Source organism: Macrotis lagotis, chromosome X (assembly GCF_037893015.1).
Source record: "Macrotis lagotis isolate mMagLag1 chromosome X, bilby.v1.9.chrom.fasta, whole genome shotgun sequence".
NCBI classification, from domain to species: domain Eukaryota; kingdom Metazoa; phylum Chordata; class Mammalia; order Peramelemorphia; family Peramelidae; genus Macrotis; species Macrotis lagotis.
The window spans coordinates 405,370,930-405,389,113 of NC_133666.1; the positions used below are offsets into that span (position 1 = coordinate 405,370,930).

At 32.4% G+C, this 18,184-nt stretch overlaps 1 protein-coding gene across 1 annotated transcript in view; it reads left to right on the forward strand.

Annotated features, from left to right (window-relative positions):
* TRPA1 (transient receptor potential cation channel subfamily A member 1) overlaps window positions 1-18,184 on the forward strand; it is a 53,637-nt gene that overhangs the window by 20,349 nt on the left and 15,104 nt on the right. Inside the window, exons 9-20 of the mRNA XM_074202052.1 lie at window positions 1,284-1,383; window positions 1,837-1,937; window positions 2,655-2,824; window positions 3,057-3,221; window positions 5,123-5,237; window positions 5,873-6,039; window positions 10,554-10,647; window positions 13,659-13,718; window positions 14,600-14,695; window positions 14,809-14,879; window positions 15,278-15,440; window positions 17,212-17,301. Coding sequence (XP_074058153.1) covers window positions 1,284-1,383; window positions 1,837-1,937; window positions 2,655-2,824; window positions 3,057-3,221; window positions 5,123-5,237; window positions 5,873-6,039; window positions 10,554-10,647; window positions 13,659-13,718; window positions 14,600-14,695; window positions 14,809-14,879; window positions 15,278-15,440; window positions 17,212-17,301 — 1,392 coding nt within the window. The remainder of the gene's footprint in view (window positions 1-1,283; window positions 1,384-1,836; window positions 1,938-2,654; window positions 2,825-3,056; window positions 3,222-5,122; window positions 5,238-5,872; window positions 6,040-10,553; window positions 10,648-13,658; window positions 13,719-14,599; window positions 14,696-14,808; window positions 14,880-15,277; window positions 15,441-17,211; window positions 17,302-18,184) is intronic.

Here is an 18,184-nt window from a genome sequence, read left to right on the forward strand (position 1 = left end):
CATGATAGATATTAAAAATTTATGTGTGTAATGAACTGAATTAGAATTTTATTCCCAGAATGACCTAAGTTAAATTTGGCTTAAATGAATAGTGTTTTTGTTTGGTTTGGTTTGGTAGACAGTGTTGCCACTGCATTCTTCAAACATGCAACTCCTATTTCTTATCCTATTCCTACCTGTTCTTATTCCATTTTCCAGAGTTGATACCTTAGAAGCAATAAATCTGCACAATTATTTTAGCAAGTTTCCTATAGCTTAGCTTAAAATATATTTCAGTAACACAGCATGCAATTATAAATTGTGGTTTTATGTTTGCTTTCAAGAAAAGCATATAATTCTTGAAATTGCTAATCCTAATTAGGGGCAAAATGTTTAAATATGCATGATTCCAAATAAATATTACTTTTTACCTTTTTAAGAGACATATATATCAGAAACTCATCATTAATTATCAGGGTTTATAGATAGGTCAATCTACAATATACTTGCAACTATTTTAAATGAGGTCTAAAATGAAATTAAAATAGTCAAAACCATATTTTGAGCAATTTGCTGTATGACTGACTTCTAAGAAATTTAAGGCTTTATTGTGATTTTAAAAAAAAAGCAAAACTTTGGTTTCTTGTTATACCAAATGTTGTGTTCAAAGGTAGAATAGAAAATATTGACTTTAAATATTTGAGGTATGCCAAAATCAGTGCTTGGAATAGAGCATTAATAGACAAAAATTAAATAGTCCCTGACTTTAAGAAGCTTATATTCTAATGGAGGAATAGAAACTTCACAAGAAATAGAAACAGAAGTTTCAGAGGAGTGGCACTAACATCTGGGAGTAGGAGGAAAAGACACAGTATTTGTACTGAATTTTGAAGAAAACTAGACTTCTCAGAGGTGAATGTAAGAAAAAAACTGTTATTGTTATTATTGTTACAAATAATAAATCCAGATATGATGGACTTATAAGAATGAAATCCAAATTGATGCTATAGTAATAGATAATTCCTATGGTATGACAATGAAAAAACAACAATCTATTCAACTTTTATGGGAAAAAATGAATAATTTTATTTGCCTGAAATTGTGATATAATGGTTTGTTGTTTCATCATCTACCATGAAAAGAAAAGAAAAGAATAGATAGATATTTTTGATTTTTGAAATGCAAAATATTTTGGAATGTTGTTTTCTTTTTTTTAAATATATCATCCTTTTTATTGCTTATGAATGTTAAGAGTATATTATTTTATTTGTGAATCCTATATTGATTTTTCACTTTTGCTTTAGGGAGCAAATATTAACAGTATTGATTGTGAAGGCCGTTCTCCACTTCTACTAGCAACAAGTTCTGCATCATGGAATATTGTGAATTTATTACTTTCTAAAGGTACAGTGAGGAAATTTTCAAGGATGATCCCTTTGAATAGTGCTTGTATGTTTTTTTGCTTTCTTTTTTCTTTTTTCTTTTGCAATTTGATGCCAAGTAAATCTTATTTATATCTGGTTGATTGAACCACACAAAAAATAACAGTCAGCAAGATGAGATGAAATCCACCTTAATTTATTTGGATGACTCTGTGTTTTCTACCAGTGAGTATCTCACCCAGTCATGGGTTTTTATCTTGGACTATTTTTATATATGTGTTCCCATTCACTCTTGATTGGATGGCAGAAATTGGGGAGAACATGGTAGAATAAAACAACCAAAATCTTGGAAGTTTTCTGCAAGATCTTTTAACATTGTGTGAATACTAAAGTACAGTTTGTGCTTTGGTTCTTTCCTGGTATTGGGACATTTTAAAATGCATAAAAATAATATGCATTTTTGTTATTTATTTAGGAGCCAATGTAGAAATAAAAGATCATCTGGGGAGAAACTTTTTACACTTAACTGTCCTACAGCCTTATGGACTAAAAAAATTGAAGCAGGAGTTTCTGCAGGTATGCAGCAAAAGCTTTGATTTTTCTTTTAATATGAGATCATATAGCAAAATTGGAAAATATATTTGTTACCTATGTAATCATAAGGAGATCAGTACAAATCTATCACTTCTACTGGAAAACCAACTCAGAACACAAAATTTTCAATAATCAATCAGTAACTAGTCACCATTGTATGTGAGATTAAACACCTTTTATAATGCCTTTTAAAATTTATACTTTTTTTACTGGTATAGTGGCACACATCTACAATACTTGTATTGAACTGCAGTATATTAAGCCAGTTGGGCATCCACATTAAGTCTACTCTCAATGCAGTGTGTCCTTAGGGTGGAGGTAGCTAGGCCTCAAGTTACCTAAAGAGGAATAAACTGACCAAAATTGGAAATAGGGGTCAGTCCTGTGAGTGACCCAGGTACTTTTAGCCTGGGGGGAGGGAGAGAGAGAGAGAGAGAGAGAGAGAGAGAGAGAGAGAGAGAGAGAGAGAGAGAGAGAGAGAGAGGACTTAGCTTCAAAAAGAAAAAAATAAACAAATAAATAAATATGGCCCTAATCTCTAAGGAACTATGTAAATGAGAGTAGTGTATTATAGTATTTTAAAGAATATTAGAAATATTTAAAATTATACAGTAAAAAACACAGGATTCAGTTTTCATTTTGAGGTAAAGCGATATTAAAAGAGCATTGTGGTGATTTTATAATATTTTTTCCTGGCAGATGCAGCATATTAAAAATCTTGTAATGGATGAAGACATTGATGGGTGTACTCCTCTACATTATGCCTGCAGCCAAGGTGTATCTCTTTCGGTAAACAACTTGCTTTGCTTGAATGTTTCCATTAGTACCAAAAGCAAAAACAACAGGTCACCTTTGCATTTTGCTGCCAAGTAAGTTATAGAATATATATATATATATATACATATATATAAACTTATATATGTGTTTATATACACATGTATTTAATATATGTGTATCACACATGCATGCATGAACAGTGTGTATCTGTTATATCCTCTCTCTTATCTTTATCTATCTATAATTATGTACCTAGGTATCTATCTTTGAATAACTTGTTTACCTCTAAAGAGTTGTGTTAAATAACTTTTTTTTTCTTTTAAGTTTTGGTCGTATAAACACATGTCAAAGACTTGTTCGTGATATGACTGATACAAGACTTTTGAATGAAGGTGACCAGAATGGAATGACTCCATTACACTTGGCAGCAAAAAATGGACATGATAAAGTAGTCAAATTTCTCTTGAAAAAAGGTGCCTTATTTCTCAGGTCAGAACATGTTAATACAATATTTTAAATATCCTTTTTTTTGGATTGCCAAAAAAAAACCATTTTCCAGATAGCAAACTGTATTTTTTATCCTAATAGCTGGCATTTAAAGTGCTTTAGGGTTTATGACTATAAGGCATAGTATATTTTACTTATTTTGAATCTTATAACACTCCTGGGAGAAATTTTAATCATTTATTACTATCTCCAGTTTCATAGATGAGAAATCTGAGGTTCAGAGACTTGCCCAGGATCACAAGGCAAGTTTAACAGCACTTTTGTTGTACTCAGTTGTTCATTAGTGTCTATTGTTTTATGACCCCATTTGAGGTTTTCATCTCAAAGATACAAGTGTGGTTTGCAACTTCCTGCTCCAGCTCATTTTACACATTAGGAAACTTAGAGGGCTAAGTGACTTGCCCAGGATCACACAACAAGTGAATGTTTAAGGGTGGATTTGAACTTGATTATTTTTTACTCTATTCACTGTGTTATGTAATTGTCTTAACAGCACCAGAATTTGGATGTTTTAATTTTCTTCTATTGATTATTTCCAATTTATCCTGCACATTATTTATTTCTACATAGTTATTTGCAATTTATTTCACCCATTAGACTGAGCTCCTTGAGAGAATGGACTCTTTTGCCCAAGTTTTTATCCTTAGCTATTAGCCTAATTCCTGGAACATATTATATGTTTAATAATTGTTTATTGACCAATTGACTTCTTTTCAATCTTTATTATAACTTATTGAGTTATCTATCTACTATGCCCCTAGTATTCAAAATTGATGAGTATGCCATTCATTTTCTGATCAATGGTAGATGCCAGTTATCACCGGGTCTACCACAAATGCTTGGGGCATTAAATTGCACACATTCCAAAATGGCATTGAACTCTTTGAGTCTGGCCAATCAACTAGTCAGGAAGCTATCTAGGAATATTATTATCTAGTGAATAATCTCTAGTCCTTTCCACTCTTTCCTTTCCACTAAAATGGGGGCAGCTAGGTGGCACAGTGAGTAGAGCACCAGCCCTGGAGTCAGGAGGACCTAAGTTCAAATATGGCTTCAATCACATAATAATTACCTAGCTGTGTGACCCTGGGCAAATCACTGAACCACATTGCCCTGAAAAAATTTAAAAAAAATTTAATTAAAAAAATTAAAATAGTATGAGTTACTATATTAGATATTCATTACAATATTTCCCTAATCTATTGATTTAATAATTTTCCTGAGTTTCTTTGGTTAAAATTTATTAATTTATCTAGTGATCAATTTTGCAATGATGAGTTACCCCTATTAAGCTGGAGCTTAAATTACAGACATTTAATCTCCTCCAAGCCAACAGTTCAAACCTTTCCAGTTTAGTAGGAATTGTTAAAACTTTCACTCCACTGTGTTAGATGTATGTAGTGATGAAGCAGCAAAAGAAGATTTTGTTAGAGGAAATCATTTGTGCACTTCCACATTAAAAACAATAGCAAGCCTTTTAATAAAATGTCTCATTTTAGACATTTCTACAACAATAGAAAGTGGGTGCTATTATCTAAAACTGAAAGAAACTGAAATTGAAAAGTTAAGCAACTTTTACAGAACCATAGACACAAAACTAGTAAGTTCCTGATGCTGGATTATTTCAATGGATCCATGATTTTATTGATTTTTAAGTGCTCTCATTGACATAGATTAAAACCTAGCCAAACATCCTCATCTTATAAAATTTGAGGTCCAATTACTTCATAAATTTTTCATAAAGGCTATGTCTAAGATTTCCATGTCTTTTAATATTTCTCCTGTACTAGCCCATATATATTACATACATGTATATGCACACATCTAGAATATAAATTTACATATAGTCACATGTCCTTATATACTTTTTATTATTTTAACAGTGATTATAATGGTTGGACAGCTCTTCATCATGCTTCCATGGGAGGATACACTCAGACTATGAAAATAATTCTTAATACTAATGTGAAATGCACAGATCACATAGATGAAGAAGGGGTATGTATGTATGTATGTATTATAATAACTTACACCTGTTGAAGTTTTATTGTTTAAAATCCCTTCCCTTCATAACGAAAGTCAACCCTAAAAAGTGGTAATGAAGAAAGGGAAGAGGGGTGGCTAGGTGGCATAGTGGATAAAGCACTGGCCCTGGAGTCAGGAGTACCTGGGTTCAAATCCGGTCTCAGACACTTAATAATTACATAGCTGTGTGGCCTTGGGCAAGCCACTTAACTGTGTTTGCCTTGCAAAAACCTAAAAAAAAGGGAAGAAGGGAAAGCAGTATGATATTAGAGAAGAAAGAATGAGCTAGAAAAGTAGTTCTATACAAAAGAGTCCTTATACAGAAACACAGTTTTACAAATGAAATCACCCTTCCCTTCCTAATTTCCCTTTCTAACCCTCTAATCCCAGCAAGAAAATACTCAGAATGCCTTGACGTTGAGAAAAAAAATGGAGCCTAAACTTTAAATTACAGTTTTTCTCTCAACTTTAGATTCATGGATTTTGATATGTTTGGTGGTTCTTGTTTGTTAATTTAATGCTGCTTAGCAGCTTAATACCACAGATGAGCAAACAACTATTTGATGATTTGTGACTGCCTTTCACTTATATTCTATTTCCCTCTGAAGAATACTGCTCTTCACTATGCTGCCCGGGAAGGACATGCCAAGGCAGTTGCGCTACTTTTGGATTATGATGCTGAAATTGTCATGAACAAGCAATCAGCCTCCTTTTTGCATGAAGCCATCCATAATAGGAGAAAGGAGGTTGTTATTACTGCCATTAGGAGCAAAAGGTAAAATTCTGGACTGTAAAACAAAAATGCTTCAAAATGTGGTACTAGACAATGATTCATAAGCTTAAATATGAATTGCCTTTTGGCTCTTTGTCAATGTCCCCCTAAATTTCTTTCATGTATTATTTTTGTTGCTCATTTTGTTTCTCTAGCTCATTTTACAACTGAGGAAACAGAGGCAAAGAGGATAAAATGACTTTCCCAGGCTCACAAAGCTAGTAACTATCTGAGGCCAGATTTGAACGTAGGTCTTCCTGACCCTAGGCCAGCACTTTACCTACTTTGCCATCTACTTGCCTCTGTATATACTATACCTTGAACCAAAAGAATCTCTGATTATGAAGCAAGAATATTATTTTGAAGAATACAATGTAAATTGGGACAAATGATAGTATAACGGAAAGAATTTTTTTAAATTAAATATTTTATTTATTTTGAGTTTTACAATTTTCCCCCAACCTTACTTCCCTCCCCCCACAGAAAGCAATTTGCCAGTGTTTACATTGTTTCCGTGTTGTACACTGATCCAAATTGAGTGTGATGAGAGAGAAATCATATCCTTAAGAAAGAAAAACAAAGTATAAGAGATAACAAGATCAGACAATAAGATATCAGATATTTTTTTCTAAATTAAAGGACCATTTGAACTTTGTTCAAACTCCATGGTTCTTTATCTGGATATAGATGATATTGTCCATTGCAGACAGTCCAAAATTGTCCCTGATGCACTGATGAAATGAGTAATTCCATTAAAGTTAATCATCGCCCCCATGTTGCTGTCAGGGTGTACAGTGTTTTTCTGGTTCTGGTTCTGCTCATCTCACTCAGCAACAGCTCATGCAAATCCCAGGCTTCCCTGAATTCCCATCCCTCCTAGTTTCTAATAGAACAATAGTGTTCCATGATATACATATACCACAGTTTGCTAAACCATTCTCCAACTGAAGGGCATTTACTTGATTTCCAATTCTTTGCCACCACAAACAGAGCTGCTATGAATATTTTTGTACAAGTGATGTTTTTACCCTTTTTTATCTTCTCTTCAGGGTATAGACCCAGTAGTGGTATTGTTAGATCAAAGGGTATGCACATTTTTGTTGCCCTTTGGGTATAGTTTAATGGAAAGAATATTAATGATACAGAATACTTAGATACCAATTTCATATCTAAGATATTGCCTGGGTACTTTGGGCAACTCACTTAACCATTTTACACATATTGCACATTTTTACACATCGTAAAATGTAAAATGAAAAAATTATATCAATTTCTGAGGATTCATTCTAGTTCAACAGAGATTTTGAATCTTTTTTGTGCCCATGTGCTTTTAAGAAGTTTCTTCTAATACCAATATTGCTTACACTAGCTTGAAAAGTATTTTAACCAATGGAACAAGCTCTCTTATTTGAGGAAACTGTGGGATTTAAATATACTTGTAGATAGTGGTCTGTTAGACCTACTATCATTTTTAACTAACAACCAATTTAAATGGCATTTAATTCTATTATTTACACGTTATCTCCTCTGTAACCTCATTTCGAACTTCAATTAAAGTCATATACATACAATTTTGGACTCATTCAATGATGTACATATAAGCACAATTTACAGACAGAAAAAAAATAAAATCCTGTTTTGGGGACTATCAAAAACTGAACTCATTTTCCCCTCAAATGCTTACCATTTTTTAATGTTCCCTATTGCTGTTGAGGGTACTACTATCTTTCTACTCTGCAAAACATTTGAAAAATGTTCCAAGAGACATTTGGGTTATAGTTATGCTATATTAATCAGTGTGGTCCAATGCTTTTCACTGATAATGCTGTCATTATAAGGTTTAACTAAAAGTTAAGAATATTTCTGAAAATATTTCTATCATTTTACATTTAATCTCTAAGAACATAAGAAAATATATTTCTTCCCACCTTTCCCATATCTACCTTCTCATTGAAGTTATAGCTCCCATCCTGTTTCATCAAATCACTCATCCACTCATTCAATCAGCATTTATTAAGTGCCAACTGTGTAGGGATTACCCAGAGCTGTATTACAAAGATGAAATTTAAAAATTTAATGTCCTTAGGAGATTTTATTTTTAGAATGAGGTGGAAAACCCTTGATTCTTGATGAAGTAAATATGAAATATATATACAAAGTGGTTTCCAAGTGGATAAGCAGGACATTAGCAGCAACTGGGTAAATAAGAACAGTTTTCATTTAGGAAATGATTCTTCAGTTGAGTCCTAAAGAAATTCTCAAATTTAGAGGTGATAAGGAAATCCATTTCAATCATGGAGGCTGTATTCCAATGCAAAAGTATGGAGATGAAAGGTAAAATAAGAAATAGCAAATTAGCAAATGGCTGGAATAAAAAATGAAACTCAATCGTCATGCCTGTGCACTAGAGTAGTGTGTTGAGTGCTGGGGTTGCAAAGACAAAAGTGAAATAATACCTTCCCACAAGGATGTTACAACTTAGTTGACAGAGATAACATCTTGTAGACTTTTGAGAGTCTTGGAAGAAAATTAGGAAATCTCAGAAATGGAAATGAGAAGGGGCTACATTCCAAGTATGAGTGATAGCTAGTGAAAATCCATAGAAACAGGAACTTTATGTGAGGAATAGTAAGAAGATAGGTTAGACTTAACCATTGGTTATTTGAAGGTTCATAATCTATCCTATATTTGCAAAGGTATGTAGAATTAGAATGAGAAGAACTTTAAAAATAACAAAAAAGTTTCTAATAAGATGCAAGCCAATTGTTTTGAATCTATCCATATCTTTATGCTTTGTGCCAATGTTTTTTCTTACTCATAATGCATTGCCTTCTTTTCCTTCCTTCCTTCCTTCCTTCCTTCCTTCCTTCCTTCCTTCCTGCCTTCCTGCCTTCCTGCCTTCCTGCCTTCCTGCCTTCCTGCCTTCCTTTTTCTTTCTTTCTTTCTTTCTTTCTTTCTTTCTTTCTTTCTTTCTTTCTTTCTTCCTTCCTTCCTTCCTTCCTTCCTTCCTTCCTTCCTTCCTGCCTTCCTGCCTTCCTGCCTTCCTGCCTTCCTGCCTTCCTTCCTTCCTTCCTTCCTTCCTTCCTTCCTTGCTTTTCTGAAGTCAGGTCAGTCATGATTCTTAATGGAACAATAGTACTACATAATATTACTATGTCATATCTTGCTCAGTCATTCCCTAATTGATGGACACTATAAGGAGTATTTTACAAAATTTCACAAATATATCTATTACTTAGCCTTAGTCTTACAATGTCTTTCTCCTTCATTATCCCTGTTAATTATATTTATTTTTGTTTTTATTTAGTCAGAGCTCAGGATTGCTAGCCTATATCAATATTGACTGTTCCACCAGCATTCCCAGGGTTTGAACCTTGTCTTGTGAGCTGGGGCCCAGATTCTTACGCTGGCCTGTTGCACCACTGGCTTGCTAGCCCTGACCTGTGACTAGCTTTCCCATTTTCCCAACTATATTGAGTTGAGAACTTGTTTCGCTCCTGGTTTGGGGGGTTCTGTAATTTTAGGGTCTGTTTATAGGTTTCATTTAAAGTTGATTAGGGAAAACTCCCGGAGCTTCATAGCTTCCCACTGCCATCTTGGATCCACCCTGGAAGTCCCTCAGAACATCTTAAGAAGTAGCTTGGGTGTCAATTTTCTGCTCAAGGCCTTTAGTTGTCTGTGTTCTCTCCTGAAATTACTGAATCACATGGTATTACTTGTAATATAAATTGTTTGAGGACAAAGAGCTATTCTGTCTCAATCTTTAATTAGGAAAAGTTTGTTGGATTTAATTTAATATTGATTTTCTAGTAAGAGCACAATGTGCTACCATTAGCATCTTTCTTTCTTTCCTTTCTTTTCTTTCTTTCTTTCTTTCTTTCTTTCTTTCTTTCTTTCTTTCTTTCTTTCTTTCTTTCTTTCTTCATTCACTCCCTCCTTCATTCCTTATGGCCTATAAGAATGGGCAAAAACACCAAGAATGACCCCCCTGGGGTGTACAGAGAAATTATCACTGTTGCTTTACCTACCTTATGTATTATGACCATCCACTGCTCCTAAATAGTTGCCTGAAGGACAAGGCAGAATATAAATTTCACTTCTAGAGGATTAACTTGGTTCACCCAGGTGGCACAGTGGATAAAAAAATGAACTAGGAGTCAGAAAGTCCTGAGTTCAAATTCACCCTCAGGCAATACCTGTGTAACCATGGACAAGTTCCTTAATCTCTTTTCTCTAGGTTTCATCATCAATAAAATGAAGAAAGTACTAGTACTTACCTCTTAGGGATGTTAACAGGATAAAATAATATAATATTTGTAAAGTCGTTTATTAAACCTTAAGGCACTATATAAGTACTGGATTTTATTATCATATAGCCTTACTTTCATGAAGTCAATAGCATTATAAATCATGATTGAAATTGAACATCTCATTTCAATATTTTATCTAGTAGTTTTGCTCTTTTATGAAAATAGAATGATAAATAATTTGGTTTGCCTTTTTTCCCTCTTCAACAGATGGGATGACTGTTTGGTGGTATTCAGTCCTCTTTCCCTAACCAATAAGTATCCTATAATGGAAATGATAGAATACCTCCCAGAGTCCATGAAAGTAAGTTCTGCAGGGTTGTTTTTATCTTGTAACCCAATCTTATCTAAACACAATTCTTACCTCAAATAAAAATGAAATGTTCATTCTCCTCTCTCCTTCTCTCAGTATATAAAGATAGTATATGCAATAAGAATTAATATGGAAGTACTGTGAATTATAAATGCATTAATTGTATTTATTATTATAAATTTTCACATCAGTAGATTGGTATTTGAATTGCAACTTTATTCCTTGCTACCAGTGTGACCTTGAAGAGTCAATCTGTCAAGGTCTTAATTTTTATATCTGTAAAATGATGGATTTGGATAAAAATATACAAAATAAAGGTTGCAAGCAAAGTCGACTGAAGATCCTAGTAGCATATCTCATATCATAAATGTCATAGAGTTGATGAGAGTTAAAAGGTGTGCATGTTTAGAAGATACCCAAATATGACTATCCACAGAGCAAAGGGAACAAACATACTTGAGAATGTCCAATCAAGGAGGAAGAAGCAGAAGTGATATTGTCAAGAGAATATAATAGACTTCAACATAAATAAATGACTTTCAGAATACAAATCATGTATGTGACATGGAAGCATATTTAGTCATTCCAGAATGCACTGACTAGAACTTCCTGCCAGAAACACAACAGCAAACAATTTCTTGAATTGTTTCCTCACAGTTTCATCTTTGAAAAGGTAGACAAACCACTAGGAGAACTGATATTATAGATCTGATTTTCACCTATAAATAGGAATTGGTTGTTGTTGTTGTTGTTGTTGTTGTTGTGGAGATGATGGAAATCTTAGAGGTTAAGAGAAAGAGACAATTTTACTTTGGTATTTGTGAGAGAGAAAAGTTAGATATGATCAGATACACATTTAAAATACCAGAAGACAAATTTCAAAAAGGTCAGAGAAGAGTTAGGTTGAGTCCTACTGGTTTTGCTTTCTGTGAGGAATGTGACCTTGAGAGGGATTAGAATCTTGGAAAATTCTATAGAAACAAATGAAAGCTTCCAATATAGAAAAAAAGAAGTTTTTCAAGACATAAATGTGTATTTATGTAACCTGACTGATTTATAAAAGACATGCATGGGCTCTGAAAATAATGTTAGGAAAAGATACACAAAAGTGTGTCACATCTAGTATTGAAAACATTCAGTGTGATTATTTAGTCATTGTATATGATCTTTGAAAGATTGTGGTGCTTGATTTGTGGCATAGAACTGGGGAAGTTAGTCAAAAAGAATTCATTAAGCAACTTCTCTCTGTGAGGCACTTATTAAGAACTGGGTATATAAAGAAATGTAAAAGCAATCCCTTCTTTCATCTCTAAATTAGGGGAGGCTACATGGAATTAATAATATATATTCGAGATCTACATATACCATAGATATAATCTCATAGGAAAAATGATATTATTAAGGCCAATTTTTAAAGGAAATTTTTAAAGGGAGACTAGAGTTCATAAACTAGAACAAAATAAGCTTGATTTTGAATTTTGGCAAAATTCTAAGATTTTAGTTCACATCTAGAGAAACAAATAGACCAGTATGATTTTGTCATAATATTGGCACCTTATTTTTTCCCTTTGGCAGTATTATTCAATTGTCTGATCAGAAGAATGCTTTAAATATTGTTTACCTCAATTTTATATTAATAAAATCATTTTCATGATATAAAATGTAAAGAATATGGACTGGATAGGAATTACAATTAAATGACTTTGCAACCTAATTGGATGAATAGCTGGACACAAAAAACAGTCATTAATAATGTGATGTTACCTTGGAAACAGATCACTTTTAGAGTGTTCCTAGGAATAGTGCTTTTAAAACTTCTTATATACTTATATACTTAAATAAAGGCAAAAATTGCATATGAAACTTGCAGATGACAAAAAATCTAAGTAGATTATAGTCAAGATGCAAAAAGATTGTGCTAGGAAAGGGAATTGAGCTGAATCCAGTAAGATGAATTTCAATAGGGATAAATTTTATGCCATACAAACTAGTACAGGTTAAAGGGGGAAAGTTTGACAGTATTTTCTTAGAAAATGATCTGGAGGGGGTCATATCTTTAGTGATCTAAAAAATCCAATATGAGTCAACAATAATATGTGACATACAAAAAGCAAGCAACTAATTTATATTAAGAGAGTTTTAGTTTCCATTTTAATGGAAGTGATACTATCACTGTAATTTTCATTCAATAAGCATTTACTATTTTCCAGACACTGTACTAAATGGTGGGGGTAGAGATAAAAATAAAAGTCCTCAGAGAGTTTGCAATGTAATGGGAGAAAACAGTGTGCAAAAGTAAGTTGTAAAGTGAATGAAGTTTCCATAAACGATGCAGAGTAATGCAAAAATGTTTCTTGGAGGAGATGAATTTTTATTTTCTTAGGATATGCATATTGAAGAAGGGAAGGCAAAAACTTTTCAAGGGATGAAAAATATTTCTAGAAAAGATTATCAGTTTCTTAGCTCAAATTATGAGTAGATTAGCTTGACTGTATCACAGAATATGACAGGAAAAAAGAAGAAAGAATCTGGGGCAAAAGGGGTCAGGAGATTAAAATAATCTTGACTTCTGATTTAGAAAAACTAGATTTTATGATAAACAATGAGGATTGAATACATTATTAATCAGAGAATTGCTATTAAAGTACTTATTGTTCAGTGATTTTTATCAGCAAATCTGTATAGGTGAGCCCCTAAAAAGAAGTAAAGGAAATTCAATGTATCCTTATAATTTAAGACTATCCTGACATAGTTGGGAGACTGTAAGGCACATTTGTTGGAATCTCTGATAGAAATATTGAATATTTCATGTTTAAGGTCTTGTGTCTGATTCTCATATTCTTTTTATTTCATTATAATTACTGTTTAACATGAAACAAGAAACAATAGAAATAGTGCATGCTACATTTTTAGAAGTGTGTTATTGACAGCTTCTCTTATATTAACCCTCATGATCTTAATAGACATAAAACCAGATGGTAACTGATACTTCTCTGTCAAAGACTCTTTTAGATGTCTGTAGTATGGAATCCTTAGAGGAAAGATCATGTCCAAATTTTCATGTAAGTCACTTTTTAAAAACTTATTTTTACTAATGTGCTAGGGAGAGGTAGCATGATATACAAGACAGTATGATAGATTTGAGGTAGAAAGATTTGATTTCAAATCATGCCTCTTATAGTTAGTGGCTGAGTAACCAGAGGCAAAATGAAACTATCTAATATGTGGTCCTAGAGAAATAGATATAGAGCCTAGAGGTTCTAAACATGACATCTAGTTGAACTTCAAGTTTTTTTTTTTTTAGGAGAGGAAATTGAGACAGATGATGTTTGTATTACCTGTCTCAGGTTTCATGAGCAGCATATCTCTGGGTTGAGATTTGAACTCAAGTTCTTTGAATTCCGAACTAGTGCTATTGCCTAGTACCATGTTGCCTTATGTACTATGTGATAAACGTGTTGCAATATATCCTGTGGATGGAATCTCTCAAAAAACAAAGAATGTTGAACTATTTATTAATATTCCAGTGGATTAAATGGTAGAAATGAAAATCTTATTTAAAAAAATCCTAACATTTCTATAGCATATTTCATTTTAAAATTTGACCCATCAGTAACTTTTAAGTTTGCTTGTTTCTCAGGTTCAAATCTGAACATACTAATGTTTAGTTAGATGTTTTGTGTTATTTAAATTTAAATATTTTTAGGAAAATATGTTTATCCCTAAAAAAAGAAGATTGTCTTTAGCTACCATATGAAATCCTATTTAGTTCTATGCCTGACTATAGTGGCAATTAATAACATTTTTCCAGAATATTTATTTATTAAGGATTAAATAATAAAATAATTATCTTTATTCATGGCATTTGCTTTTATTATTACATTTAATTTTCCATAGAATTTTACTGTCATACTTTCATTTGTTTTTAATATTTGTTCTATAGATTGATTATAATTTTAAGTATCTTCAAAGTCCATTAGAATTTAGAAAAAATGAAGAATACAACAGTACACTTTATGGACCACTTACTGCTCTCAATGTAAGTATAATTTTTCAATTATATTGCATGGCATAGTTATAGAAAGTTAAACTTTTTATGTTGAATTTTTAAAATATTTTAGTTTGTCTCACTTTTTCATATGTTGCATGCAGGCAATGGTACAACATAATCGCAGAGACCTTCTTGATCACCCTGTTTGTAGAGAATATTTAATTATGAAATGGTAAGATTTTCTAAACTTGAGTTAGTTCTTAATGACATCTGTATGTACCTCTGCTAAATTCTGATATCTAAATAGTTAGGCTTCACACAAGATAAATAATTCCTTTGTAATATCAAAATTTTGGAATCTAACCTTAACAAATTTTTAAGTACTACCTTGTCACTTATGGGAGATTTTGATACTGTTTGGCTTCTGAAGTAAATCCACACATGCAGAAATGTTAGATCACCTAAGACATAACAAATTTCTTCCTAAACCTAAGGTTATGTAGATCCTTGTGAACTTGATTACTGACAGATGGACTTTTTATGCAGATCTTAAACTTTCTATAACAAAGAAGAGGAAAAAAAAGCTTTTGTTGAAAGTATTAATTATATTTTACACATTTTGTTTTTTAGGATGGCTTATGGGTTTAAAGCTCATATAATGAACCTGGGATTGTACTGTCTTGGCCTTATTCCCATGACCATTCTCATTTCTAATATAGAGTCAGTTACAGCTTTCAATTCAACAGGTGATATCAGTGATATGGACCATAGATCAGAACCTTCAAACACCAAGGTATTACCTTCAATTTATTTTCATTCTTTGACTTAACTTTGATATTAATATTATATTTTTTACAAGGCAATGGGTTTAAGTGACTTGTGCAAAGTCACATAGCTAGGTAATTATTAAGTGTCTGAGGTCAAATTTGAACTCGGTTCTTCCTGATTCTAGGGCTAGTGCTCTAGCTGCTGCACTACCTAGCTGCCCCAATATTATTTTTTTTAATGAATGATTAGAAGATTGTCAATTTGCTATATTAGGCAAATAGTTCTCCTTAGGATTCTAAACAGTGGATTGATGACTGAATGAAAACTAGCTCCCTTATTCCACTCTCTGTTCCATTCACCTAGACACTAGACTGCTTTAAGCTTTTATATCCCATCTAATCAGCCAATCTCATTATCTGTCTGCTGCCTCTCACCCCACTCTTAATTCCTATTTCTTTCTCTGAATCAAATCAATAATATCATTACTTTTGGAAAGGACATGTCATATATATATATATATATATATATATATATATATATATATATGTATGTATGTATATATATATGTATATTTCAATTCCTTTTTTAGTTATGATTTCCCCATATTCCCCCATTAGAATAAAGACCCCCTGAGGACAAAACTTATCTCTACTTTTAGACTACTTTTAGATACATATGGCATATATAAGTATATATGTATATATATATATATATATATATATATATATAGTACTTATAATAAATGCTTTTACATTCATTAATTATAAGAAAGGGGAAATGCTGAAGAAAGAGAACCAGAATTGAAATCAGAAGATAACAAAGATTTGAAACCCACCCAGCCTTAAATTAGAGTTAGTTATATGGTCTTAGGCAAGTTGCTTAACCTTCCTGAGTCTCAGTTTCCTTTTCTGCAAAATGGAATAATTATACTTATTAAAAACTGCTTACAGGATTGTTATGAATAAAGGATTTTATAAACCTGGCATGCTATATCAAGATGAGTTAGTAGTAATAGTAGTAATTCTCAAACTGTAGTGTATTAAATTAGATGACTAATCTAGAGAATGAATGGATTATTTAAAAAAGCTTTTTTTACATACTAAGTATTTTCCTTCCAGAATCAGATATAAAATTAAGGCAGTCCCTTACATTAAAAACCTTGTGTATGTGGGAGACAATATAGTCAGGGAAAGTACACAGACTGGGTAGTCATAAAAATTATGAAAGTAGCAGTTGAATATTCCAGTAATACATTTTCTTCAGAGGCAATGGAGTGTTGATTTGATGACAATTCTCAGAGAAAAAAAATGTAAAAAAAATTTAGTGCGGTGGGAGGGCTGAAAATAGCCAGGAAAAAGATAGTCAAAGAACACAGAATACAGAGATCAGTTCTTCCTTCTTGCAGATATGGAAATTCATGATTCACTTTGGCAGGTGGTGGGGTGCTACATCAGTATAGAATCTGAAGCTCTTTGGTCTGCTTGTCTATATGATGTTGTTCTATGTACCGTATCATTTAGATTCTTATTATGTAGCATCTCATTTAGATGTAGAGTTAAAATTTTCTATAATTGCATAAATGAAATATAATTTTATTATAATTTCCATAAAATTAATATATTGTTTTCAGAGTGACCTCTGTTTGAATCAGAACTGAGAATTATAAAATATAAAGGAACCAAAAGAGAAATAAAAATTTGCCACCAGAAAAATGTGCACACATTAAATTATTTTCTTTTCTATTGACTTTTCATCAACTAACATCTTATTTTATGTTCTTGCTTTTTCGTTTTCAGAATTCATATCTCATAGAAGTCTGTATGATGTTAGTTTTTCTGTCAAGTGTATTTGGATTTTGCAAAGAAATCATCCAAATCTTTCAACAGGTAACAAGCATGTTTTATATCTTCATAAATTCAGCAATACCAAAATGGAAAATAATGATTGGCCTAATAGAAAGATTTACAGTAAATTTTATTTCAGTAGAGGCACCAGACATACCTGTTTTCTTAATTATAATGTCAAGATACTCCAGGAAAGGATATTGTTTACTAGTGGTTCCTGGAGTCAGACACACAGATTCTATGTGACTTTTTACTGATTATGGATCTGAGCTTCTCTAAAAAGTCTAGTTTACTTTGCTAATGCACCCTTTGTGATTCTCCCTATATGTTTTTTGATTAAATTTTGTCATGGTAAACATTAGGTTTTGAATGCTTTGATTTGAATCTTGTATTTCAAGGCAGTTGAATCAATCAACCAACACATGCTAAGTATCTTCTCTGTAAAAAATGTATCATTGCAGAACATAGTTTCCTCCAAGTTCTGTCACTATATATTCCCTGGCATGAACTAGTTTCCTTAAATTCCAATCAAATTCAATTTTATCTCATGAAAATGATAAACATTGAATGTGACTTTAATAAAGCCATGATTTCTCTAATGTAGCTAGTCTTTTACCTCAAGCTAGGCCTTCATGCATTCTGAATCATGGAGAAGGGATTCCCACAATGACTCCCTTTTCTTATTCTCCCATAGTTTACCCCAGTATTTCAAATTCAGCTAACTAATACTATCAGGGTGACCTTGGAGAAGTCAGCCTTGCTGTGCTTCATTTTCCTCATGTGGGAAATGGAAAAGACTGCACTCAATAATATCTGGTGAATCAGCTTTAAAATCCCTGAACTTATGAATTCTAAAATTTGTTTGTATTAACAACACATAGGGGGTAGGGGAGGGAGAGGGGATATTTTTACATCCTGCATAATA